Here is a 22,203-nt window from a genome sequence, read left to right on the forward strand (position 1 = left end):
AGAGCTATTCTCACTGGTGTATCTGCTTCACTCAACATATACACTTAATGCTACAATTAATAGCAGTCTGCTTACACTTCGATCTTCTTACATTTACGTTATGTATATAACTTAATATTATTCTTTTTGTTCCTCTCTTACGGCCGTTCTTTCGTCGTTTATGTTTTTTATCGCTCGTTATTCTCATATTATTCTCATACACTCGATGTTATGACATAATTTCTTCATCTTCTCTAGATAAACATTGTCAACATGTATCGTGTGCAGATCAAGAATTAAAATTGATGCAATTTGAATTTTTACTATTCAATTGCTGTAAATATTTTGCATCAATTGTGACTTTTTCATTATAAGAGGTAATTTTCAAATATCTGTGGTATTAAAATCTGATTTGGTCTAAAAAATATATTGACTTAAATTCTTGGTATTATGACTGCTTGTCCATCAAAGATACAGCGATAGTGAAATTTGTAAATAATTAATATTTGATAATTTGGCAGTTAACATTTGATATGCATTCGTAATAATTTACATTTTATTTTTATTATCACAATTCTAAAAACGTGAAATTGTCTGACTAACAAAATTCTTTTCATGCGAATAATAATACATGACAATTTCATTAAATTATTTCGTATTATTTTTTACAATAGTTCCGTGATAATATTTTAAAAGATATTGATAAGAATTTTGTCTATATAACAACTAAGAACTGTTATTATAGATATTGATTCAAAAATTTGTATCGTTTGTCATCTCAGTTTCGTCTTTTTTCCTTTAATATTCATACTTCATTAATACTCAAATAATTTGATTTGATTGATATGAAATAAATTTTTAAATCTATCAATATCTAATTTTGAATAATAATAGATCTTAATTGTTATATAGACAAATTTTTATCAATCTTTTAAAATATTACGTAGATATTGCACGGTTGATATCATGTCGCTCTCGGGAATTACTACTTTGTAGTTAACGTTGCTGTTTTTTTTAATTACAGTGCAGTCAAAATATTTAAACGTGAGACATTTATTTTAAAAATAACTATCTAGGGAAGATGAAAGCATTTATCGCAGTTTATTTCTCTATATTACTTTTAATTCCGCCTAAAGTTTTTCGGTACCTAGCTTTTGGTACCGCTCGGATCCCTACGCTCAATTTATATACGTACGTCTCGTATTGTCGTCGTCACGAAGCTACATTCATTAACGCAATGAAACAGTGAACCAAACAATCGCGCCGGGATGTATAAGGCCACCAATCTCGCAATTCACCGTACGGGTCTCTCCATTGAGAACAAAGAGCGCCTGGTTGGAGGGGCTTACCATATATCGACCAAATATACCGCTTTGTATTATCGGTCTATTTGGATTACCCCATTTGGTGAGATGTGGTGGTGTTGCTTTTCCCACGCCTGTTATCATTTCCACTTTTCCTGAAAAGACAGATGTGTTAGTTTCTATTTTAATAGCTTTGCATTTCAGGAATTTATTCGGCAAAAAATTGAAGAAAAATAATAACATTTGAATGAAAATGTATTTAAATAAAATATGTATGTAAAATGTTTTTTTCTTTTTTAAAGTAAACGAACATTTTAATAAAACAAAAATATTTTAGTCAACAGAACAATTTAACAAACAAATGGTTTGAACGATTGTATAGATGATAAAACTACATTAAAAATTAATTTTAAGAACAATTTGGTATCATTTTAATTTAAAGTTTAATTAGAAAGGTATATTTAGTTGATGTTGGTTGAGATGTCAATTGCATGGTTTAACTATTTTCCAAAAAATAAAAGGAGAATCGGTAGATTATTCCTTTTCTTATAAAAAGAATAGAAAAATATTTAATTTGAAATCGAAGAAGATTATCTCACCAGTAGTTAAATCTAAAAAGAGGATGTCTTCTTTGTCTATCGACGAAGCATATATGTCGTAACTATGTGTCGTTTGTGATGGATAGAAGGCAATGTCGCTGATATTTAAAGTTGTTTTCACGTCAAAAGCGAATTTTAGTCCGCTTGCTGAAAAAAAGTATGAATAAAAAATACATATATTGTTATTTGCAAATTGAACCAGTTTTTAGTTGATCATTATTTTAATATTTAAAAAAAGTTTGTTTTAAAATTAACAAATCGAAAAGTCCAAGATTTCCATATAGTCTTTCATACAAATATTTCATTAGTGTATTTAAAATTATATCTCGTTCTATATTATTATAATAAAACTGCAAAAAGCGAAGTAGTATTACGTAATATCTCTTGCACCACCAGAGTGACACCGGTGTTTTGCTTGTCTAGAGTAACCAGGTATCTGGAATCGGGAGAAATCGCTGGTTTTCCCAGAATACTTGGTTTATGAGCGAGTACACTATCAGTAAGGTAGTCTAATAGTACTTGACCAGTTGGTCGACCAGTGATCGGCTCTTCGCATTCCAATATCACAAAACCATCTGGAAATAAAATCTTATTGTATCTAACTGGACAGAATCAGAAATTATAAGATAAGCAAAAATTTGAAAAATGTTCAAATAATGAAAAATATATTACAGAGATCGGAGAATTCCATGCTTGTTGGCACGCAGTTGTAACTGGCCAAGTTCACGGTACGAGTGTATCTCATGTTGACTAGATCTAGCTTATACATCCCATGCTGATTCGTATGGGTGACATAGCCGTATTTGAATATGTGTTTTGTATCCTAGGAAATAAAAGTCTTTATGATACAGATAACATAACCAGTTATACATTATTCTTTTAATAATCGGTAATATTCTTTTTTTTTTTCAATTAAATAACATATATTTAATCATAATATAAGGCTCTATTTGCGATTTAAAATCTGCTTGCTTCATTTCGCAATATTGAGAAATGAAGATAATGGTCAACATACTTGTTGCTGAGGAATATACAAGCCTTTCACAAGATCGAATTGTGCATCGATAGGCTCTGGTCTCATGGTATGATGTTTCTTTCGCTGAGCAGCTTCCTTGATTATTTGCACGGTCTTGATGCCGACATCCATTTCACTTCTCCAGTTTAATATCCAGACGTAGTCAAAATTTGGTACATACCACAAATCGACTGGGTTTTTGTCTGTAGCTACTACCTGAAAAATTACATTGAAATTCTTTGATGATACTCCATCGATTGGTTTCTTTCTTATAAAAGAGAAAACGATACACGTACATCGATTATCATCATTTGCACTTCGCTGATCACAAGCACACGGTTTTTATCCGGTTGACTAACATACACGTATCTATCAGCAACGTTTATGGCACGTCCCCAAGAACACGGAACATTTTTAGGTCCGCAAACGTATTCCTGCGTAAAGGTGACAAAAATGTCGTGAGAGAAAACAAAAATGTATATATATATATATATATATATATTGATTTTGTACCTGGGTACCAGGTATGATGTCTGTGGAATGAATTTCGTGTAGCGCGTGACAAGTAGACGGCTCGTACACTAAAATACCCCACTCGTGAAAAGATAAGAATCTGCGCTCTTCGTCTGTCGCAACTGCATTAAGATTTTCATATTAATTAAAGTTGTGATAAGGTAATAAATAAAATTATAACTAATGATGATAGAACACACTCAAAGAAGAGGTGCAACGCCATTTTTTTTTAAACGAAAGAAATATATTTTTAAAAGCAGAATAACTAAATAATTATTTTTTATATTTCTGTACTTTTTTTGAATTAAAAAATTATCTGTTTAAGTTAAATAAGTAATTTATTTACTTAAAAACAGTTTAGTAACGTCCTTTCTTGAAATCAGATAAATTTTTATTTTTTTCAAAGATATTTTTGCTTTAACTTGGAAAAACAAGTTAAAAAAACAATTTCATTTAAACATAATTTTTCTCTGAGTGCATTATTGACGAATATTGATGCAAGAGAAAATGCCAGTAACACTCTCTGCTATTAGATTAAATAATATTTTTTTAATTAAATATATTTCCGTAATAGATTAATGTTATGAGTCCTCGGAGCAAGAGGTTGCCCTTTACTCACTCGGTGTAGGTTGCTCCTGAATCACTAAACTGCTGATGTCTCTCGTTAGTCCTCCAGCGCTGGTCGCTTCACACATATAAGCCCCGGTGTCAGCATAATCGACCTTCCTGATTAGCAATTTGGTACCGTTCCCGATCACTTCGTACTTGTCTGGCTGATCCTCGCTTAGGGGTTTGTCGTTTTTCAGCCATCTTACACGTGGGAGAGGCTCACCTATCACATGGCACCTCATCTTCGCTGTTCCCTTCGGTCGCTTGGATTGGAACTGTGGTGTCACTCTGACTTCGGGTACGGCTAGGGATGTTATTTTCAATTATTTTAAACATGAATTACTTTCTTCAATTGATCGACAGTATTTTATTATCCTTGAAGATAATTTTTTTCAATTTCATATTTGTATTTAATAACTGAAGGAAATAATCTTTATTACATATATTTATAAAAGTTATTTATAAAATTTATTAAACAATCTGTAGATATAAAAAAAATAGTTCTAGTAAATTTGGAGTAGCCTAATAAATTATTATATATTATATAAATTGGAATTTTGTTTGCTTTTCGATGTAGATCAATTATATAACTGGACAATTTTTCGTTTTCCAAAGGAGGATCGAAATACGATACAAATATCTACTGTAAGTTGTATTATTTCATTTAAAAAGCTTACTGTATATGGTGAGCATGTGAGTTTGCACCACGTCCTGGTTCCTGAGAGCGTGGCACGTGTAATTACCAGCATGTTCCAACTGCACATTTGTCAGATAGAGACTGCCGTCGTTGAGAACGCGAATCTACAAAGTGTCCGTTTGCGTTTTCTTAATTCTCTCATTTCAATCTTCGTTTGAAAGAATAAAAGAAAACAAGTAAGCAAGAGTAAAAAAAAAAATAAATATATTTTTAAAACGATTATTTATTAATTGCAATAAAGAAAAGTGAAGGAATAGGCGATTTTTTGTTATTTAAATAGCGCGAGCGGTCTATAATAATATATATAAATGATGTTACATGCGCAGGGCTAAGGGCTAAGGGCAGAGATCGAATTATTTCATTCGAACAGAATACCTCCGGTTCGCTGAGGGTTTCCACGTCCGTGCCATAACGACGCCAGACCAAAGGCGGAGGTGGTGTTCCCGTGACGTCGCACTTAATCTCAACGTTGTCCCCGACTCGCGCGGATATGTGATTCACTTCGAGGGATTTATCCAACGATACCACCGATACACCTGCACAGATCAGAGCCATCCTCGCGTATATTATGTGTACGTTATACTTCGGCCAAATTGAATGGACGATCGTTCGCCGTACAAACTTTGCATAATAATTCCTCGCGGTCGTTTATATATGCGCGATGGCACTGTGCCGGTCACGTGTGCAGTCTGACAATTTACGGTGACGCTATTGTCTATGGACAATGCGTCCTGCATTGAGACCATTATAACACGGATTGGCAGAAGAAAATTATTCGCAAATGGTTAATTACTGAATTTAATCACGCCAATCGCGGCAATAAGATTACGTTTCATAAAATTATCAGGTACACTACCTGAAGGAACAATTTTCGATAGTAAACAAATATTTGAGCTAGGAAAATGTTAAATGCTTTAAATGGAAGAAATTAGTTGAAAGGATTAAATCGATTTGAATTGAATTTTATTAATGTAATTACACGTTATCTTTGTCGTCGATTTAGAAATTTTGTGAATTGTCCATTTGGATGATAAATGGATGATAAAACGATACTCACTGTAAAGCTTGCTGAAGGCCATGTAGAATTCGTTAACGTTCAACTTGCCGTCACCATCGGCGTCATCGTAACTGATCATGTGGCTCAAATTGCAACCCGCGCATAGCTCTTCCATGTTTTCTTCCTTGGCGATCTAAATGTTCGAAAGAGCGTGTTATTCGCGGGATACTTGTGCAATGGCAAAATTGTGTTACTATCGTTAAGGTAATGGCCGTCAAATAAATCTCATCGCAAGTACTTTTCCTTCAATTTAGTTAGCTCGGGAGAAAACGCTAATGAAGAAACATTATACGAAGAAAAGTGTATTCATTGTTAAATCACCTGCACGAGCTCTTCCCGCTCCAAATTGCCATCGTTGTTTCTGTCGTAGTGGGAAAACATGATGCTGACCAAGTATTCCTTGCTGTGATTATCCTCGGCCATTAATCTGGCGTGGCTATACAGAAGTAAGTTGTCCTACGGCGAATAAATATAGAATAAAAACAAAATCCAAGTATAGCCCGATTACGCTTTAATAAAGTTTATTGAAACGTGTTATAGATAAACTATTAACAAGAAAAATCAGAAATAAATTTAAACAAGATATTTTTAATCGACGTTCCTTCATGTATAATTTTTCTGCATTTTACACAAAGAAATCTCGATATCATCGTTATTTGATAAAAGAAGATGGAGTATTATTCGCGTGTCACGATTTAATAACAGATTCATAACCATTTTTGTTTCATACGACCCAGTAACTTCTTTATCGGAGCTATATCTGAATTCAACCACCAGATCAGTATTAATAATAAATAAAGTCATCTATTTGCAAGTGAGGAATATAGGGGAGCGCTTTTTGGTAAGAGACCATGTCGTTAAAATTTCCTACGTCTCAAATTGGAAATTATTGTATCGCGGGGAATGAAATCAATAACATACTTTCATAATCTCGTATTCTTGTGCCGAACACTCCTCGATACCGTGACCGTTCTTTCGTGAGATCGATTTGCCCTCCGGATGATGCTTCATCTTATTCTTGGACTTGGCGTACTTAGCGGTAGTCTTGCTTTTCGAGGAGACATGGTACGCGAAGAAATCCTTTCGTGCCTGCGCGCTGTAATTACCTGGAAATGATGGAACATTCCATCATGAACTTTGAGTTCTCATGTAACGACATCTCTTTTTTTCTTCTTGTCGTTACAACTCTTAACAAACTGGGCTGCTGCGCGGCTGCCATAAATTGATAGAAAACTTCCAAGTTATTATTGAGTTAATAATGAAACCAAAGTTTCGTGAGTCTGCTAAAGGATCGCGGTTTCTTTTTTCCTTTATTGTTAGAGTAAACAACGAATTAAAGTTAAAAGTTATTGGCAAAGATTTGGCTAATCTTTATTTGATGTGTCTCGTAAGATTTATACGCTGTTATACTTATAAATTTAATCTCTGCTCTGATTACCAATTAAAAAGTTTTATAAGTAGACGATTATAAATGCATTACTAGATTAAAAACGTCACAAGTCGCGATTAACCATACAATATATATTGGTTCATGTATAATAACATATCTCGTTCCTAATAAGATCTCAGGTCAAATTGTATTAATAATTTACGATTATGAAACCTAGTTAATGGTGTATTAATTGATTTATTTTATTCATTTGCTATTAAGCTCAGCTTCTGATTATTTCGGTTAAGTAATTAAATAAAGTCAAATCCAATAATCAATTTTAAGTTAAATAAATAGATAATTAATTTTAAATATAGCCAGAGTTCAGCGTACGTCGCGTGAGGTCGATAAACTCCAGCGCTTTTTTTATTTCGTTAGAATCTAAAATACAAAAATCGATTTCAAGCTAGTGAGAGATCTCTCCCAAAATTTAAAAAGGATTAGAGAAGAATCAAGAATTTAAAAAGGATTTTTTATATTCGACATAAAACAATATTCAAATGGCCAGTGATTCCATGTTCGAAAACAGAGCAAACCTTTTCTCGCTTCAAGTCTCTTGATTTAGATTCAAGTTGATCGATGAAAATCTGGAAATATTCTGTACATGGAAATGCGTCGCCTTAGAGGATTTAAAGAGATATTTTTTCCATGCACGCGTAAGGAAGAAACATATGTCGAGCACGTGCTCACCATTGCTGAGGCATCTGGCGAGTCTTCGCGCGGTTAACGGCGTGCCGGCGTTGCAGGCCGCGCGGTGCATCTCGCAGTGATTGACGTATACCCTGCCATTGCTCGCACAGACCGGTCGATGTCTTCGCGCGCATCTTCGAACGCAGACGCACGCGGCGACGATCTCCTCGCCGTCCGCGGAGATCTGGCACTCTCTGCCCGCGCCGCAATACTTCACCAGGCACGGATCGTCACCGTTGTCGTTGTCGTCGTCGTCGTCGTCGTCGTCGTCGTTGTCGTCTGAAAGAGCGGAAAATATTGCATCTCCGCTAACGGCCCTGCCGCCCCCGCGAGATACGTTGCGTATCGGGATATCGCAATCTTGGATATGCGACCGCGGTGGCGGCCGCGGCGGGGGTGCGCGAATGTTTCCCGTCAGCCGTATGTTACAAGCGCGCGCGATTGATGACGGGATCTTATATGTGCGAAAGGGGAATACCTTGCGCCACGAATATACGCCTCCATTCACGATAAAATTGCCGATCATCCTCGGTAATGCGACCGTTCTATCTTGTTGCAATAAATCACCCTCTGCGCAACCCCCTTAGATCGCAATCTTAGAATACTGCCATAACTGCCAAATCATTTCGGGATATTCCTTTTCCTTACTCTACGTCTTCAATATTCTCTTTTCCTCTTACGTTACGATTTGCGACAGTTTTATTATCGCCAAGTGGATAATAAACAGCGAACAACTTCACAGAAGAGCTTTGCAAGCGATGTTATTTTGAAGCTATAATTTGATATAACATGGAGGAAAGTTGCCAATACTGTCGCCCACCCCTCTTAAAGCGGCACCGCCGTATTTCTCGAAAACTATACATTGCACTGTATTAATTCAGTTGCTTGATAAAAACATAATTTGCTTAAATAATTAGAAAAATAAAAATCCCAAACTATGTATGTAGAAAAATACATAGCTTCTTTCTATTGTATGTAAAATTTGTTAAAAACAAATTCTTGGAACACAAAAATAAAATTTGCATTATTTTTTCTTGCTTAGTTGAAATAATAACGAGTATATTATTGATAATATCAGAACGTTTTACATGTTTGTAGATTTCTAAAACTATTTTGTCTATATTTTTCTCTTTCATATTTTCCTCGTAATGCAGGTTGAAACATAAAATCGCTGTGCAATGTAAAGTGGACCACCTCTCTGTGAAAATAAATTATGACTACGAAATCTTCAATTACAATGTTAATAAATATTTCATGAATTTTTCAACATTTTTTTAAATACTTCAATATAGGAAAAATATCGTCGAATGCAATGTATGTATGTACTAATAAATTGGAAAGATATATTTCTGGTCTTTTAATTTTATAAATATTATCGTTTAATATGTCTAGGGTGTCAGTTTTAGGGTCGAAATTCTCAGACGCTTCAGGATTATGGTTCAAAAATATTAATTAATTAGGGTTGACGATTTCATCCGAATCTATGGATATCCGGATATCCGAGTATCCGGATAATGATATTATCCGGATTCTATATCCAAATATTTCGGATAGAATATGAAGATCCGGATATCCGAATCAATCCGGATTATTTTTTTTCATCTTATCTAAAAAATATCCGCTTCAATCGGATATTTAATCTCGGATCTATCTCTATCTCGGATATCCGAATATCCGGATAAACGGATAATTGTCAACCCTATAATTAATACAAAATAGTATTATAAAAACATCTGATAAAAGACATTTTCTAGTTTGCACTTACGTTTTTTAAATATTATTTTTAGTTTCTGTTTAAGAAATATTATTCACGAAAACAAAATGGAGTGCCGGTATTGGCGAATTTCCTTCAATTCTAAGTAAAAAGCTAAGAAAAAATATAAAAAGAAGAGAGGTATTACTGCACAAATGATGCGTAGTAAAAAAATTCCATCATTTTCCGATCGTGCTATTCTTTTTTTTTATTCGCACTGCGACGTGAGCGCTTCTCGCAGCTCGCAGTCATGTGTGCGTTTTTTTACGTCATTGTGATCTTGTTGATAGCAGGATTGGTGCTTTACACAATTTTAGTGGCGTACGGCCTGGTTTAATGACGACACGAGGTAAACGCGATGTGTACGGTCCCGGCGAATTGTGACCAGAGATACACAGTTTAATTAAACTTCCCAAATGGCACAACGACATACGAATTACTAATTGATATGTACGTAGAGAGGGGATTTAGCGGTTACGCACTCTTGTGGACGTGCCGGTTCTCCGAGTCTGCGGCTTCATCATCCGTAGAGGTCGGCGTGGTGGATGGAGGACTCTCGGTGCCCGACGACACGCCATCGTTGTCCACCGTAAAATAATGATGTTTCGAGCGCTGAAAATAACCAATGTTACGTCGAGTAAGTCGCGCATGTATGTGAAACGTTTCGTAAGAATAATACAACAATGTCAGCTTTTTTTTTAATCGTAATCTCGTAGAAGTAATCTCGTAGAGAAGTGGAAGTCGGGGAATGCAAATCGACTACTTAGCGAGTCGCGCCACATTCTTTACGGTCTATGAAGATTTCAAAATATTCCAAGTATTCTCGTGAATTATTCGTCGTCGGACGATTTGTATCGTTTCGAGCCACCACCGGCACCGTCGCGCCGGCTCCGCCGGAAGTCGACCGTGCTCGCGAGGAAACGAGGGGTGGTTACGCGGACTCGCCGCTTCCCGGATCGAGTCGACGGTCGACTCTATGCGCTCCGACTCTGTCGAGTGCACCCTCGACGCGGCGACGGTCGATTTCGCTCAGGTAAATACGGCGCAACGTCAATGTACACAGATAAATGTACACGGATACCGCTGGATACGGATTACGGCCACTATCTGGTGATGAAAATTACGCGAGAGAGAACCGTCTTCCTTGGAGCGAAGCCAAGAAGATCTGCCGTAAGGAGGGTACTCGTCTAGCGGTCATCAGCTTTCAGACTAAGGTTTATGCGAGTAATAATGCCGCCGAGAAAGAGGATGAGAGAGAATACGGCGAGAGGATACAGCTGAGACGTGAGGGATTTGTATAATCGGGCGATAAGTTGTGTCGCGACTTGAAATTGAAACGAGCGCTGAAAAGCTTTCCGGAGGAAACCTAATTTCATCCATTAATCTTCCTTCCGATCTCTCGTCTTTATATGTGAGTTTATTTCAGATGTAATCTTTAAACGCAGCGTTAATTATTCCTATCTTATGAAATTTGCTTCTCCTTTATTACTGCATCTTTGAAGTTCCTTTAAAGAGGGGATTATCAAAAATCGATTATGAGAACAGAAAGATAAGAAAATTAATTAAAACTAACTGCCACAATTATATTCAATTTAAGTTTGACGAAGTAAATGCGAAAAAATATTATCAATCGTTCGATTGCTCAATTGCTTTCCGATCTAAGAATTTTCCTTTTTGCTCAATTTCTTAATCTTTTTAATTAAATAAAAAGATTAAGATGATTTTTTAATTTTGATTTTTTTAAAAGTCTGTTTTAGAGAAATAAATATACCGTATGATACATAAGACAAATATCTAATAATTTTATTTCAGAAATAAGATACTTATAATTTCGTAGAAAGTGCGAATCAAGATTTCAAATTAAATTAATATTAATTATGTGATATAAAATTATTTTAAATATAATTTTATAAGATTGTCAATTTATATGTATATAATTTGTATATGAACCTATTAAATTTAAATAGTTTAGATTAGACCAAAAAAAATTTTATCTAAATCGATCAACTCGAATGTTATTTGAGTTAATTTGATTTGATTCATGTTCGAATAATTTAAACATCTCTTCATTTTGTTTAGTAGATATAACAGTGAAAGTGCGAAATCATTGTAAAGTTTAATGAAATTACGTGATATTAATGTCGATAGATGTATACATAGTACTTACCTTGTAACGAAGTATATCAGAACCAAGTACAGGGGCAATATAAGTCGAGACGATCGAAAGCAACAGGAGATAGAAGGTTACGAGGCAGGGCTTTAGTCGCATCTGAAAGGTATATCAAAAATTATATGAAATTGCTCATTAGACTTATTTTTTAATATTGTTTACTTTATTGTTATTGTTTCTCTGAGTAAATAAAAATGAGATACAAGCTTAGATTGATTAAAATACGATTAAAATAATATAAATTACTAATAATGACTAAATCGGTTTTCTTCGATAAAAAACAACGATTACAGAAATAAAATCGACTTTGATTGATTAACAAGAAAAGATAAAAATATTTTTTATTTTTAATACAAAACAAAATGGCTATAAGAATCAGGCTGGTTGTTGATGCTGTTAATTATAAATAACTTTCAGATGAGATGTATACAATTTAAATTTAGTGTACGAAAACAAAGATAAATGTTTTGACCTTTATCAAATGATCTTCTTCAATGTTGTGTTCAAATATAATTAAGTAAATCAAAAGCGCAGAAAAGCATTTAACGTATATATTATAAAATGAATAACAATGTTAATAATAATATTATATGATAAAAGAGATAAATGTTATTTTTATTTCACCTCGTTGCACATGCAGATATAATAATGAATTATAAAGTTATTAAATTGTTATTTAACAGTTACTGTACAAGTAAAAGTACATATTGTAGAAATTTATATGTAAGTTCATGTTAAATTAGAATAGATATTTTTAATTTAGACGTTAAAGTTTCTATTAATAAGAAAGCTGCACACTAGAGAGAAAAAAATAATTTAATGTCTTAATTGAAAACTGTCTAGTTGCGGATATTTTTAACAACAATTTATTATTTTGTTTTATATAAAAAATTTAATTTCTACTGTAAAATACATGTATAAAAATATTTGTTTCTACTAAACTAAATATTTAAATACTTTTTTTATGTATTACAATTATTTGATCGGGTTGTCTCCGATAATTTATAATTTAGGTAAATTAAATGCGATTATTGTTTTTTTAAAATTAATGTTAGATAGAACATTGAAAATGACCAGATATAAAGTCGAAATTGATACTGTTAATTTCATATAAATAAACAAAGTCGTTAGCCAGTGCATCCGGCTAGGCTCTTTTATTATATATTTGTGTTTTATAATTAAAAGCCTTGGTACATATAATGATAGCAATATTTTTGGGATGAAATGTATCGAAATGCAAAATGCAAAGCTGTTTAGTTAGTAACAGATGTTTTTTAATTTATTTTTTATGTATTTTATAGAAACTATACTAACTTTTTTATTATATAAGATAAAATATTTGCTTGTTACAAATGCTTGAACTAAATAGCTTTTGGTGAAAACAATAAATTTTTTCTCCTAGTACACATATGTATAAGCATCTCCTCCTGTATATGTATTTTTTTATTACAATGAAAATCATATTTTTAGTTTTTATCTTTTTACTTTTTTTTATGCAAATGTATGTATGTAAATATGTATTTTCTTAGAATTCATCAAATTTGAATTTTAGATTTTATTCAAATAATTATAACAAAACAAAAAATACAGGATATAGTGTTGTTCAGTACAACAAAATACAAATATTTTTGTTTTCCTGTAGATAGAGCGAATTTTATACTAGGCTACAGTAGCACGTTATTTCGTCCGTCCAGAATTTAACCCCATTTAATATCGCTAGCAAGTTATACTTTTTTCCAATCATCTAATCGTTCGTAATTTATGTTCTTCTAATTCACTGAGGCTGTTATACCAACTTTTCCGATATATTTACCGCGAAAAGAATAGGGAGGGGAGGAGAGAGAGAGAGAGAGAGAGAGAGAGAGAGAGAGAGAGAGAGAGAGAGAGAGAGAGAGAGAAATCACGATTCTGTATGCCAGAAAATTTACAGTGCTATATTCCGGAGACGTTTACACGGTAGAGGTTGGCCCATCTTAAATCTTCCGATTAACTTCGAGCGCGTGGCTGGTCTATGTTTTATACGCAGCACTGGGAAATTTACCGTTAAGAATAGCACTTGTGTACGAATTGCAAGATATCGTATGCAAGCGCATACGATTTTCACCGAGATGCGAAAATACATCGATCGCGATGCAGAACGTGGTTAGCGGCATGTTGAATAAGAAACACCACTGTGGACTGTTGGAAATTTTTTTGTTATCGTAATACTATAAATTTATTATATTATATACAGTTATATATTATATGTGACTATATATTTATTATATTTATAACTACACTTAAAATATTTCCTTCTCTCTTTGTCAAAAAGATATGAGTTAAGTAAGAGAACGAAGAAAATGTAGATTAAAAAATTTATTTAATAGTCGATTTAATCCGATTTTAAATGATTTTCTCATCATTTCGGAGCACTTAATTTCTTAATTAAATCCCTTTTATTTAAGATATCTTCTTCCAAAAATAATGAATTGAGAGACAATCTTCTCAATCGTTCTGAATGTTCAATTTAACTTGGTCTTACGAACAGATGTAGAGCATAAGGCGATCGTGTGTTTGCGAGCCACTGTTGTCAGTCCTTGAACGATTGCTGATGATAGAACACTGTAGTCTTTTTGGGTGGGTCATTCAGCTTGTCTTAATAGTCTGCCGAGCAGTTGGGTAGGAACATAGGGGCTGACAAAATACAAGGAGGCCTCAGTTCTTCTTTGATCTCCGCTTGGTAAGCATATGTTTCTTTAAGCAGTTTTCAAAGCCAAATAAGTTAGAAATCTAAAGTGATTGTTTAATTTTCCTTTGAACTTGGAGATTTTTTGTGAATATTTAATAAAATTCTCCAAACACAAGGTAATTAACGTTTTTATATACGTAACTTTATATACATATATATTTTATTATTTATTATTAAATTTATTAAATCTTGTATTAACTTTCTTCATGTGTCACGCTATATAATAAAACTATTATTGCGGTATCATTCTAATTCTAATTTCTCTCATCTTTTTAGTATCATTAAACAAATTTTGTATATTTTGTCTTTGTTATATTAACAAAATTTTTGTATTTTCTCGATAATCAGTGACTCGAAGAATCATTTATAAATCATTTTGAAATGACCAACTCTGTTTCGCTTCGAAATAATTCATATATTATTATTAATCATAAATTTCTATATTGTTATTAATTAAAAATAGTTTCTAATCTCTTCCTTCCTTTTATGTGAAAAGAGAATTTCTATTTTATTTGCAAACTCGACGATTACTCGGTCGCGGATCTCGGTAGAGTAGTTTGCAAGGCTAATCTTCGAAGAGCGACGAATTCGTGGGAAGAATGATGGTGTACTTCTTACTCGTCGGTTGCATCGCGCTGTTTGGCGTTCACTTGGAGTCGTTTGTCTTGGCCGCACCGTCGAATGGATACGGCTTCCCCGAACAGACGACGACCTCCACCGTCGCTGAGAGTCAGAACAGGGGCGAACGGGACGCGACCACGAGCATCAATAATCCGGAATTCGCCTGCCCGTGCTTGACATCGTTCAATAGCTCGACGATCCCCGGACAATCGGACTGGACGACGCAGCAAAAGCACCATCTCGAGCAGTTCTACACTCAGAACATGATGGTGCACGGTATGATATGCACATGCAACACGGCCATGCGTAACGCCCCGATGAGAGACGATTATCATTACACATTGGGTATGGGCGCGCATAAGTTGCACACGAGGGCCGCCACATGGAACAACGCGAGGAAGATCTGTAACGAGGAGGGTGGCCATCTCGCCATCATCAATTCTCTCGCCGAGGAGCGTGTAAGTCTCTAATCCTATTACTAATTATTATTGATTATGCAATGTGCAACAATCAATCCTTAAACTAAAATTTCTTTCGAACAAAAGATTGTTTGCAAGATGCACATAAAGATGTCATAATGAATAACGATTATTAAGACACAACTAATTAATTAGTTATATGTCCGTATAATACGTTAATCTTCTTTCAGATATTGTTAAACTTATTTAATCATTCCGGACCGATCAGAGGTGCAGTGTATCCAAATGAGGCCTTTTTAGGCATACATGATCTTTATACGGAAGGCGAGTGGGTCTCGGTGTTAGGCGATTCATTGGCCAAAACTGGTTTTACCATCTGGAGCGATAAATGGGGTGGACAACCCGACAACGGAGGCGGCAAACAGCACTGTGGTGCCCTCATGAGAGAGGGTAGCATGGACGACGTCGCGTGCGACGTACAATTTCCATTCTTTTGTGAACTTCCGCAGATACGAGTTTTACATTGAGAAAAAAAGCGGCGGTTCAGTACGCATGTAAAAATTAAGCGTAGCGTAAAATTTATGTGCAACATCTTAATGCGTTTATGGCACTTATTATGCATATAATATGCGCTTGAGAAAGATCCTTCATAAATGACGTTTGCAGAATGCAGCCATGATAAACCATGAGCGCACTAAGATGTATGTACATCTTCTTTTAATGTTTTTTAAATATTTAATATCTCGCTGGAAATTCCAAGTTTCTGCCATTTTCTACGATAAGTCATTCACCTCAATAAAATTACAAAAAAAAACACAAGTCTAATATATATAATACATCTTATGTGTAAATGTAACATTTTCCTAGATTTCTTTAGACTATCGAAAAATTTGTACCATTTTTTTTCTATATGTACGTTCTACGTGTGTCTTTACTCTAATAAAAATGCAAACAGGTAAATGACTTTTTGATTATTTAGTTGTATTATCAATGTTAAAATTAGCGAGTCTAGTTAGTTGCTTGTTTCTATACAATACAGTTGTATTTCTGAAGTTTGGACATTGCAAGTTTCCGCGTTGTACAACGGTACTATTACGCGTTGAGTTATGTTACGTGAGTTTACGGTAGGGTGAGAATTTTGCGTTAAAATATTACCGCAAAAGTGCAACGATTCGTAAGCGATTATTTACAAATCAACAACATGTCAGTTTGTTGAATCCTTTTGTACCTTTGCGTTAAATCGGATCAATATTTTTATCTGAATCTCTATTTTTACGAGAGTACTTTAACCTTACACGCTACAGCCAAAGTATAACTTACGAACCTTCGCGATTTATGTTTATAGGAAATATAGCACGCGCGTTACGTTTCGAAGAATAAAGAATTTATAGAGGCATCGATAGAGAGTGCAGCAATGCAAGCCGATGTTACGAACGATGTAAGCCGATATTTACGGCACAGCAGTATAACTTGTGGTTTTTGATTTTGCTGAATCCTCGCTAAATTGCGCTTGAAATTGAGAAGCGCACAGAAAATGAAGACGGAGCTAATTTCAAATGCAATGTTATACTTGTGCTGAAAATCATAGCACTAGAGAAACCAGACGACCAGCGAAACTAGACCGAATAGGGGATGATAATTACTATCTTCTCATTACATACAAACTGAAATATTGAACGTAAATAATTATTTACTACAATATGTTGAAATTATTATAGATACAATAGATATGTAACATGAACGTTATTGTTTATCGTGCATTATGTGGCTTTACAATATTATTCCGCAATTAAAAATGTAATGTTCTTTACTCCTAATCAATGTTCTATATTCTTAAATCTTATATGTTTAGATAATTTTTTCAACATTTTTTATAGATATAAATAATACGTCAGATACAGTATGTCTTTAGCTTTTCTATGTATTGTACCTTTGTTTTCAGAATTTAACAAAATTGACATTCTATACCTAATAATTAATTTTTATAAATTTCTAAAGAGAAAAAAATATGCTTAGAAATTACATTTATATAGTTACTTTATTGCTTTATTATAATTATTTTATTTAAAAATAGATTTTTTTATAGAAAAAAGAATTTCTCTCATTAAGTAAGAGTTAATTAAGATTAAGTTGATGGCTAACTTTATTTCTTTCTCTTTTATTTTTATTTTCTCTTTTCCGCTTTCCGCAAATGTCGGTACTTAGTATTATTTTTTTATAATCTAAAGTATGCAGCTGAATAAAAAATTTTTCTTAATACTTATAACACAGTCTTTAACAATGGTTTGAGTATAATGGAACTTTTCTTTATGTATCGTTATATAAAATATAAAATATTTTAAAACGACTTTCTTATACAAAATGACAAAGGGAGGTCTTTATATAATATTGGGATATTGTATGCTAAAAGATTGTTAATATTATAGAATATAAAATCTTTTGGCATATTTAAATATTTAAATATTGTCAAAACTTTTCTTTGTCTATATAAGAAAAAAGGATCGTTTAGTAATTCTGTGGCCGGACAATCTGCCATTTTGGTCTACAATATTGCGACATTGTGTTACAGTTTAGCTGATTCGGCAACTACGAATGTATAAGTCTGTTTCCATTCTTTTGCGAGTTACTAATGACTCAAGTTTCGTAGTGAAACGTCGGTTTAATGAATCTCAACGGGATTGGCCTTTCTTTCGCTAAATCCAATTTCTTGCTACATGAGAGTTCGCAGGGAAACAGCAAGTAACTTTTGAATAACTTTCTTGAGCGTTATATAATATGCTTTATGTGCCACTATCGCATTAACGCTTAGTAGTATGTTCTTTAATTAATATTGAATTGATTTTTCTCTTAAGAAAATAAATTATCAACAAATTTTGGAATAATTAAGAATTTGTAAATGTTCAAATATAAATGTTAATCATAAAATAAATAGAGTGAAAGGACTAATTAGGATGCGAAATTACATGGAGCCCTTCCACTCTAGTTTATTAATTATGTTTCCAAGAGTTCTGTTTATTCCTGTATAAATGATCATACACTTTATATACTTGAATTATTTTCAATTAAGTTTAACAAAAATAAATATTATAAATTAAGTAAATTTAATATCAAAATTTGAAATTTAATTCTAAAAATATGGTAAATAAAACTTTCTGTCTAAGTTCTTGATAAAATGATTTTTATGTTATTCGGCAAAATTGAATCTGTAAGCCTTTTTAATCAAGATTTATGTAGTTTATTCTTATTTTTTATATGAATTGCAAATATGCAAAATGCAAATTGCAGGAGCTTTTATTCTGGCTTTCATTCGGAGTGAATGCAGGGATTGTTTAATATCGACATGTATGTAATACATTCGAGATATGCAATAAGCGGCAACTTCTGTTGATTTTCGGACGCGTATGGCATTCAAACGTACAAATTACATAATTGCAGAAAACATGACACATGCCGAAAAATGAATCTTTACCGGTATATTACCAACAAAAACTGTCAAAAAATTAATGTCACGGACGAGATGGAATAACATTACGCTATATGAACTTATGAGCAATGTCGTCGCTCGTTCTTTCGCACGACTCGCATTTAATGATGTTAGAAATTGCCGTGAAAAACGTAAGTAAATATTTTTCGTGCATCTATATGATTTCAGAAAGTGGCAACAGAAATTCTGGGATACAAATTTCGAATAATTTTCAGGACTTAGTCAAAGAGCCAAGTTTATTTCTCTAATTTTCTCTGATTTAATATGAAATACATATATTAATATTAAAATTTAATTATTAGTAACAGTTGAGTAAACTTTAATAAATTAAAGCGTTAATTATCCGATCGTAATAACAGTTGTTTGTCCCTTGGACCACGGAGTTTGACAAAGTTATCCTGAAGAGGACGATCGTAATGTTTTGCATGTTAGATGAGGATTGGATATCGTTATCGCCAAATCGACGCGATTGTCGTCCTTATCGAGGCTCCAACTATGAAAACGAGAAATTTTACGGTGGCAGTTCCGTTGTCTTCTCCGTGCCGACAAACTTTTTTAAAAAAGAAGCGAGTGGCATCAATGTCCAGTTATACGTCGAGAAAAAAGTGTGCAAGCATTTTGAGACAGTCTCGCGCCAAAAAATTGGCTTTGTTGCTGTACCGGTCGATAATTTGCTGAACAGCATCGCCAAACAGGTTCGCGAGCGAAACGAATTGGCAGAACACTTGTCGAACTTCTATAAACAGCAGATTATTTCAAGGTGATAATACTGAAAATCGAGGATCCGTCGAATTACTGGGAGAACTCTTTCCAAATCCACTGTCTGATCGCATTTGTCTCGCGTTCGTTGTAATTCATTGAAAATTGATTATCGGGAGATAGAGTGCTAACGTTATACAAATGTGTCATTATTATTTGTTTGTGCTAGTGTTGTGCAACATTATTTTTACAAACAACAATAAATATACGACTGATTACATAATATTTTAGAGTGTTGGGCGTTTTGAGAGAAGAAACGTTTGTGTGCGATCGGTCGAGAAATCTAGAACAATCTAGACTTCCTTTGAACAACTTTCACCATTTGATTTTTCCTTTGAAGGGAAACACGCTTAGCGAGGGATGTCCTGCAGTGCAATTCCATGTTAATAATACGGTGAATATGTTATTTTTAGGTCTGTGATGGGAACGTATACTTTGTTGGACGAAAACTTCCGGAATACCGCCGCCACGATTTCGCTCTACATTCGGATTAGTTACCTCGGCAAATGTCTCATAACGGATATCACGCAAGTCAAAAGTATACGCGCAGCGTTTTACACTCGCGGGGACTCTGATGAGAAACAGCCGTATTTCTCTCGGCAACTGACATCGAAGGAGCTTCAAAGCGGCTGCTGGGACGACGGTGGTTTGCCTCCTGTTCCTCATGGTCGTTTAATATGCCGCTGTGAGGAGCTCGTTAAAAGAGAGGCCCCGGATATAGCCAGCAAGTGATTCAATCGCTTTAGACAAGATGCTATTATGTAATCTTGATGTTTTAAAAAAACATGAAAAAATATTTTGCAATTTGCTCAATTTAAGGCATAAGTGTCTTTTTCAAATAATAAGCATAAAAGTTCTCTTTTAAACGAAGCAGTCATAATTTTATCTCAACGGCTAGACTAGAGCCATTTTACGAAATGCATGTTTACAAAACCGAGAGTAAAAGCCTGCTTGTAGAATAAGCCCTTATTTAAAATAAGCGATGCTTTTTTCTTGCAGGTTCAACGTACGTTTTATAAAAATCTAGCGTAGATATTATTCAAGAATAAACGACGCGATTGCAAACAAGTTTATGGATCGATACGTAACTGCTAGCAGTGACAAGAGAAGCTGCTGCAGCTGTCGCTGCGATTGCCACGATAGCTGTTGCAGATGTCACTGCTACAATGAGAACAACTATTGTGGATGCAGTTACAGATCCTACTGATCCAAAGATTTCTATTACAGAAGTTACTGTGAATACCGCCGCAATTAAAAAAAGAAAAGCACCTGCTGGCAAAATTGTTGACTCTGCTGCAATATCTTCGAAAATTGCGTACGCTGATGCAACCGCAATGAAGAAAAGAAAAGCACCTGTCGACGCAATTGCGGACTCTACTGCGATTTCTGATGCAAAAGTCAGTGCGGATGCTGCTGCGATTAAACAAAGAAAGAAGTTTGCTGATACAACTGCAAACTCTGTTGCAATTCCCATTGCTGCAGGTACTGTTAAGCAATTAAAGGAAAAGAACTTGATAGTGCAGTTGTAGACTCTATTGCGATATCCGTTGAGAAAATTGCTGCAGATGCTGCCGTGGTTGAAAAAAGAAAAGCACCTGACGATTATGGAGCATTAGGCGATAGACCAGATGCAGGCGCAGATGTGGATACCAGTGCATATGGGAGAACTACGAATCCAATAATAGAGACCTATGATGAAGTAATTGATCATGTGGGAGCCGATATTCGTAGAAAGAATTATATCGATTCTTCAATTAAAAGTAACTTATGCTCTTCCGAAAATCTGTGTCTCTCTAAGAAAAATATTGTTTAGAAAAAGAATATAATGTTTTATCTAGTAAATCGTGATATTGTTGAATAATGTACAAATACATAAGAAAAATATAGGATTTCTTTTCCATAGACGTCAAGGCAGATGCTGCTGAGACAGCGAAAACGAAAGGATACGCGATAAAGGACAATGGAGAAAGGGCTTTCAAGAAAGCGTTCGCCGCGTCGAGCAAATCGAAGCTCGGAAGAAACACGGCGACAATCGGTATCATGGAAAGGGGAAAGAGAATTCTTCCTTCTCCTCCGTCGCTTCCTTTCTCGTGTCTGCAAACGTATCCTTTGTGCTGTCAATTGCAACCACATCTAACTCGTTTCACCGATTGCTTCGACGTTTCACCCTCTTGTTGTTATTGGACGGCTTGTCCTCCTCAATTCCTTCACGGTGCGTAAAAACGAGTTCACGAACGCTATGGAGTCCCTTCATTTACGGCAACAAGTTAATAGCTGTGCTGGTTGAACAGTTGGCAAAATAAATATAAATTGATTCTTTTTTCGGTTTATGGTGGATTTAATTATTATCATTTAATTAAACTGCGTTTCCCTTATT

At 34.3% G+C, this 22,203-nt stretch overlaps 2 protein-coding genes across 10 annotated transcripts in view; one reads left to right on the forward strand and one right to left on the reverse strand.

Moving 5' to 3' along the window:
• Positions 1-107: 107 nt before the first annotated feature.
• LOC105192859 (follistatin-related protein 5) overlaps positions 108-22,203 on the reverse strand; it is a 41,077-nt gene continuing 18,981 nt past the window's right edge. For 3 of the 5 annotated variants that reach the window (XM_026134283.2, XM_026134282.2, XM_026134281.2), the window contains 16 exons: positions 11,813-11,914; positions 10,128-10,257; positions 7,893-8,171; positions 6,695-6,879; positions 6,095-6,229; positions 5,774-5,906; positions 5,092-5,252; positions 4,697-4,820; positions 4,030-4,323; positions 3,411-3,532; positions 3,194-3,331; positions 2,898-3,113; positions 2,555-2,705; positions 2,257-2,457; positions 1,883-2,029; positions 1,209-1,438 (listed from right to left, as the gene is read on the reverse strand). In XM_026134283.2, coding sequence (XP_025990068.2) covers positions 1,209-1,438; positions 1,883-2,029; positions 2,257-2,457; positions 2,555-2,705; positions 2,898-3,113; positions 3,194-3,331; positions 3,411-3,532; positions 4,030-4,323; positions 4,697-4,820; positions 5,092-5,252; positions 5,774-5,906; positions 6,095-6,229; positions 6,695-6,879; positions 7,893-8,171; positions 10,128-10,257; positions 11,813-11,914 — 2,748 coding nt within the window. Of the gene's footprint in view, positions 1,439-1,882; positions 2,030-2,256; positions 2,458-2,554; positions 2,706-2,897; positions 3,114-3,193; positions 3,332-3,410; positions 3,533-4,029; positions 4,324-4,696; positions 4,821-5,091; positions 5,253-5,773; positions 5,907-6,094; positions 6,230-6,694; positions 6,880-7,892; positions 8,172-10,127; positions 10,258-11,812; positions 11,915-22,203 lie in introns of all 5 variants that reach the window. The other 2 variants (XM_026134280.2, XM_039452691.1) reach the window with 2 other exon arrangements.
• On the forward strand, positions 13,960-17,384 carry LOC105192858 (hemolymph lipopolysaccharide-binding protein). 5 transcript variants are annotated; one of them, XM_026134288.2, is made up of 3 exons: positions 13,960-14,659; positions 15,095-15,622; positions 15,814-16,117. In XM_026134288.2, the coding sequence occupies exons 2-3, from the start codon at positions 15,143-15,145 to the stop codon at positions 16,108-16,110; spliced, it is 777 nt and encodes a 258-aa protein (XP_025990073.1). In that variant the 5' UTR covers positions 13,960-14,659; positions 15,095-15,142; the 3' UTR covers positions 16,111-16,117. The 5 variants fall into 5 exon arrangements, with proteins under 5 accessions (XP_025990073.1, XP_039308628.1, XP_011155427.1 ...); XM_039452694.1 differs by having other exon boundaries at positions 13,960-14,534; positions 15,040-15,622; XM_011157125.3 differs by having other exon boundaries at positions 13,960-14,534; positions 15,100-15,622.

Source organism: Solenopsis invicta, chromosome 8, assembly GCF_016802725.1.
Source record: "Solenopsis invicta isolate M01_SB chromosome 8, UNIL_Sinv_3.0, whole genome shotgun sequence".
NCBI lineage: Eukaryota > Metazoa > Arthropoda > Insecta > Hymenoptera > Formicidae > Solenopsis > Solenopsis invicta.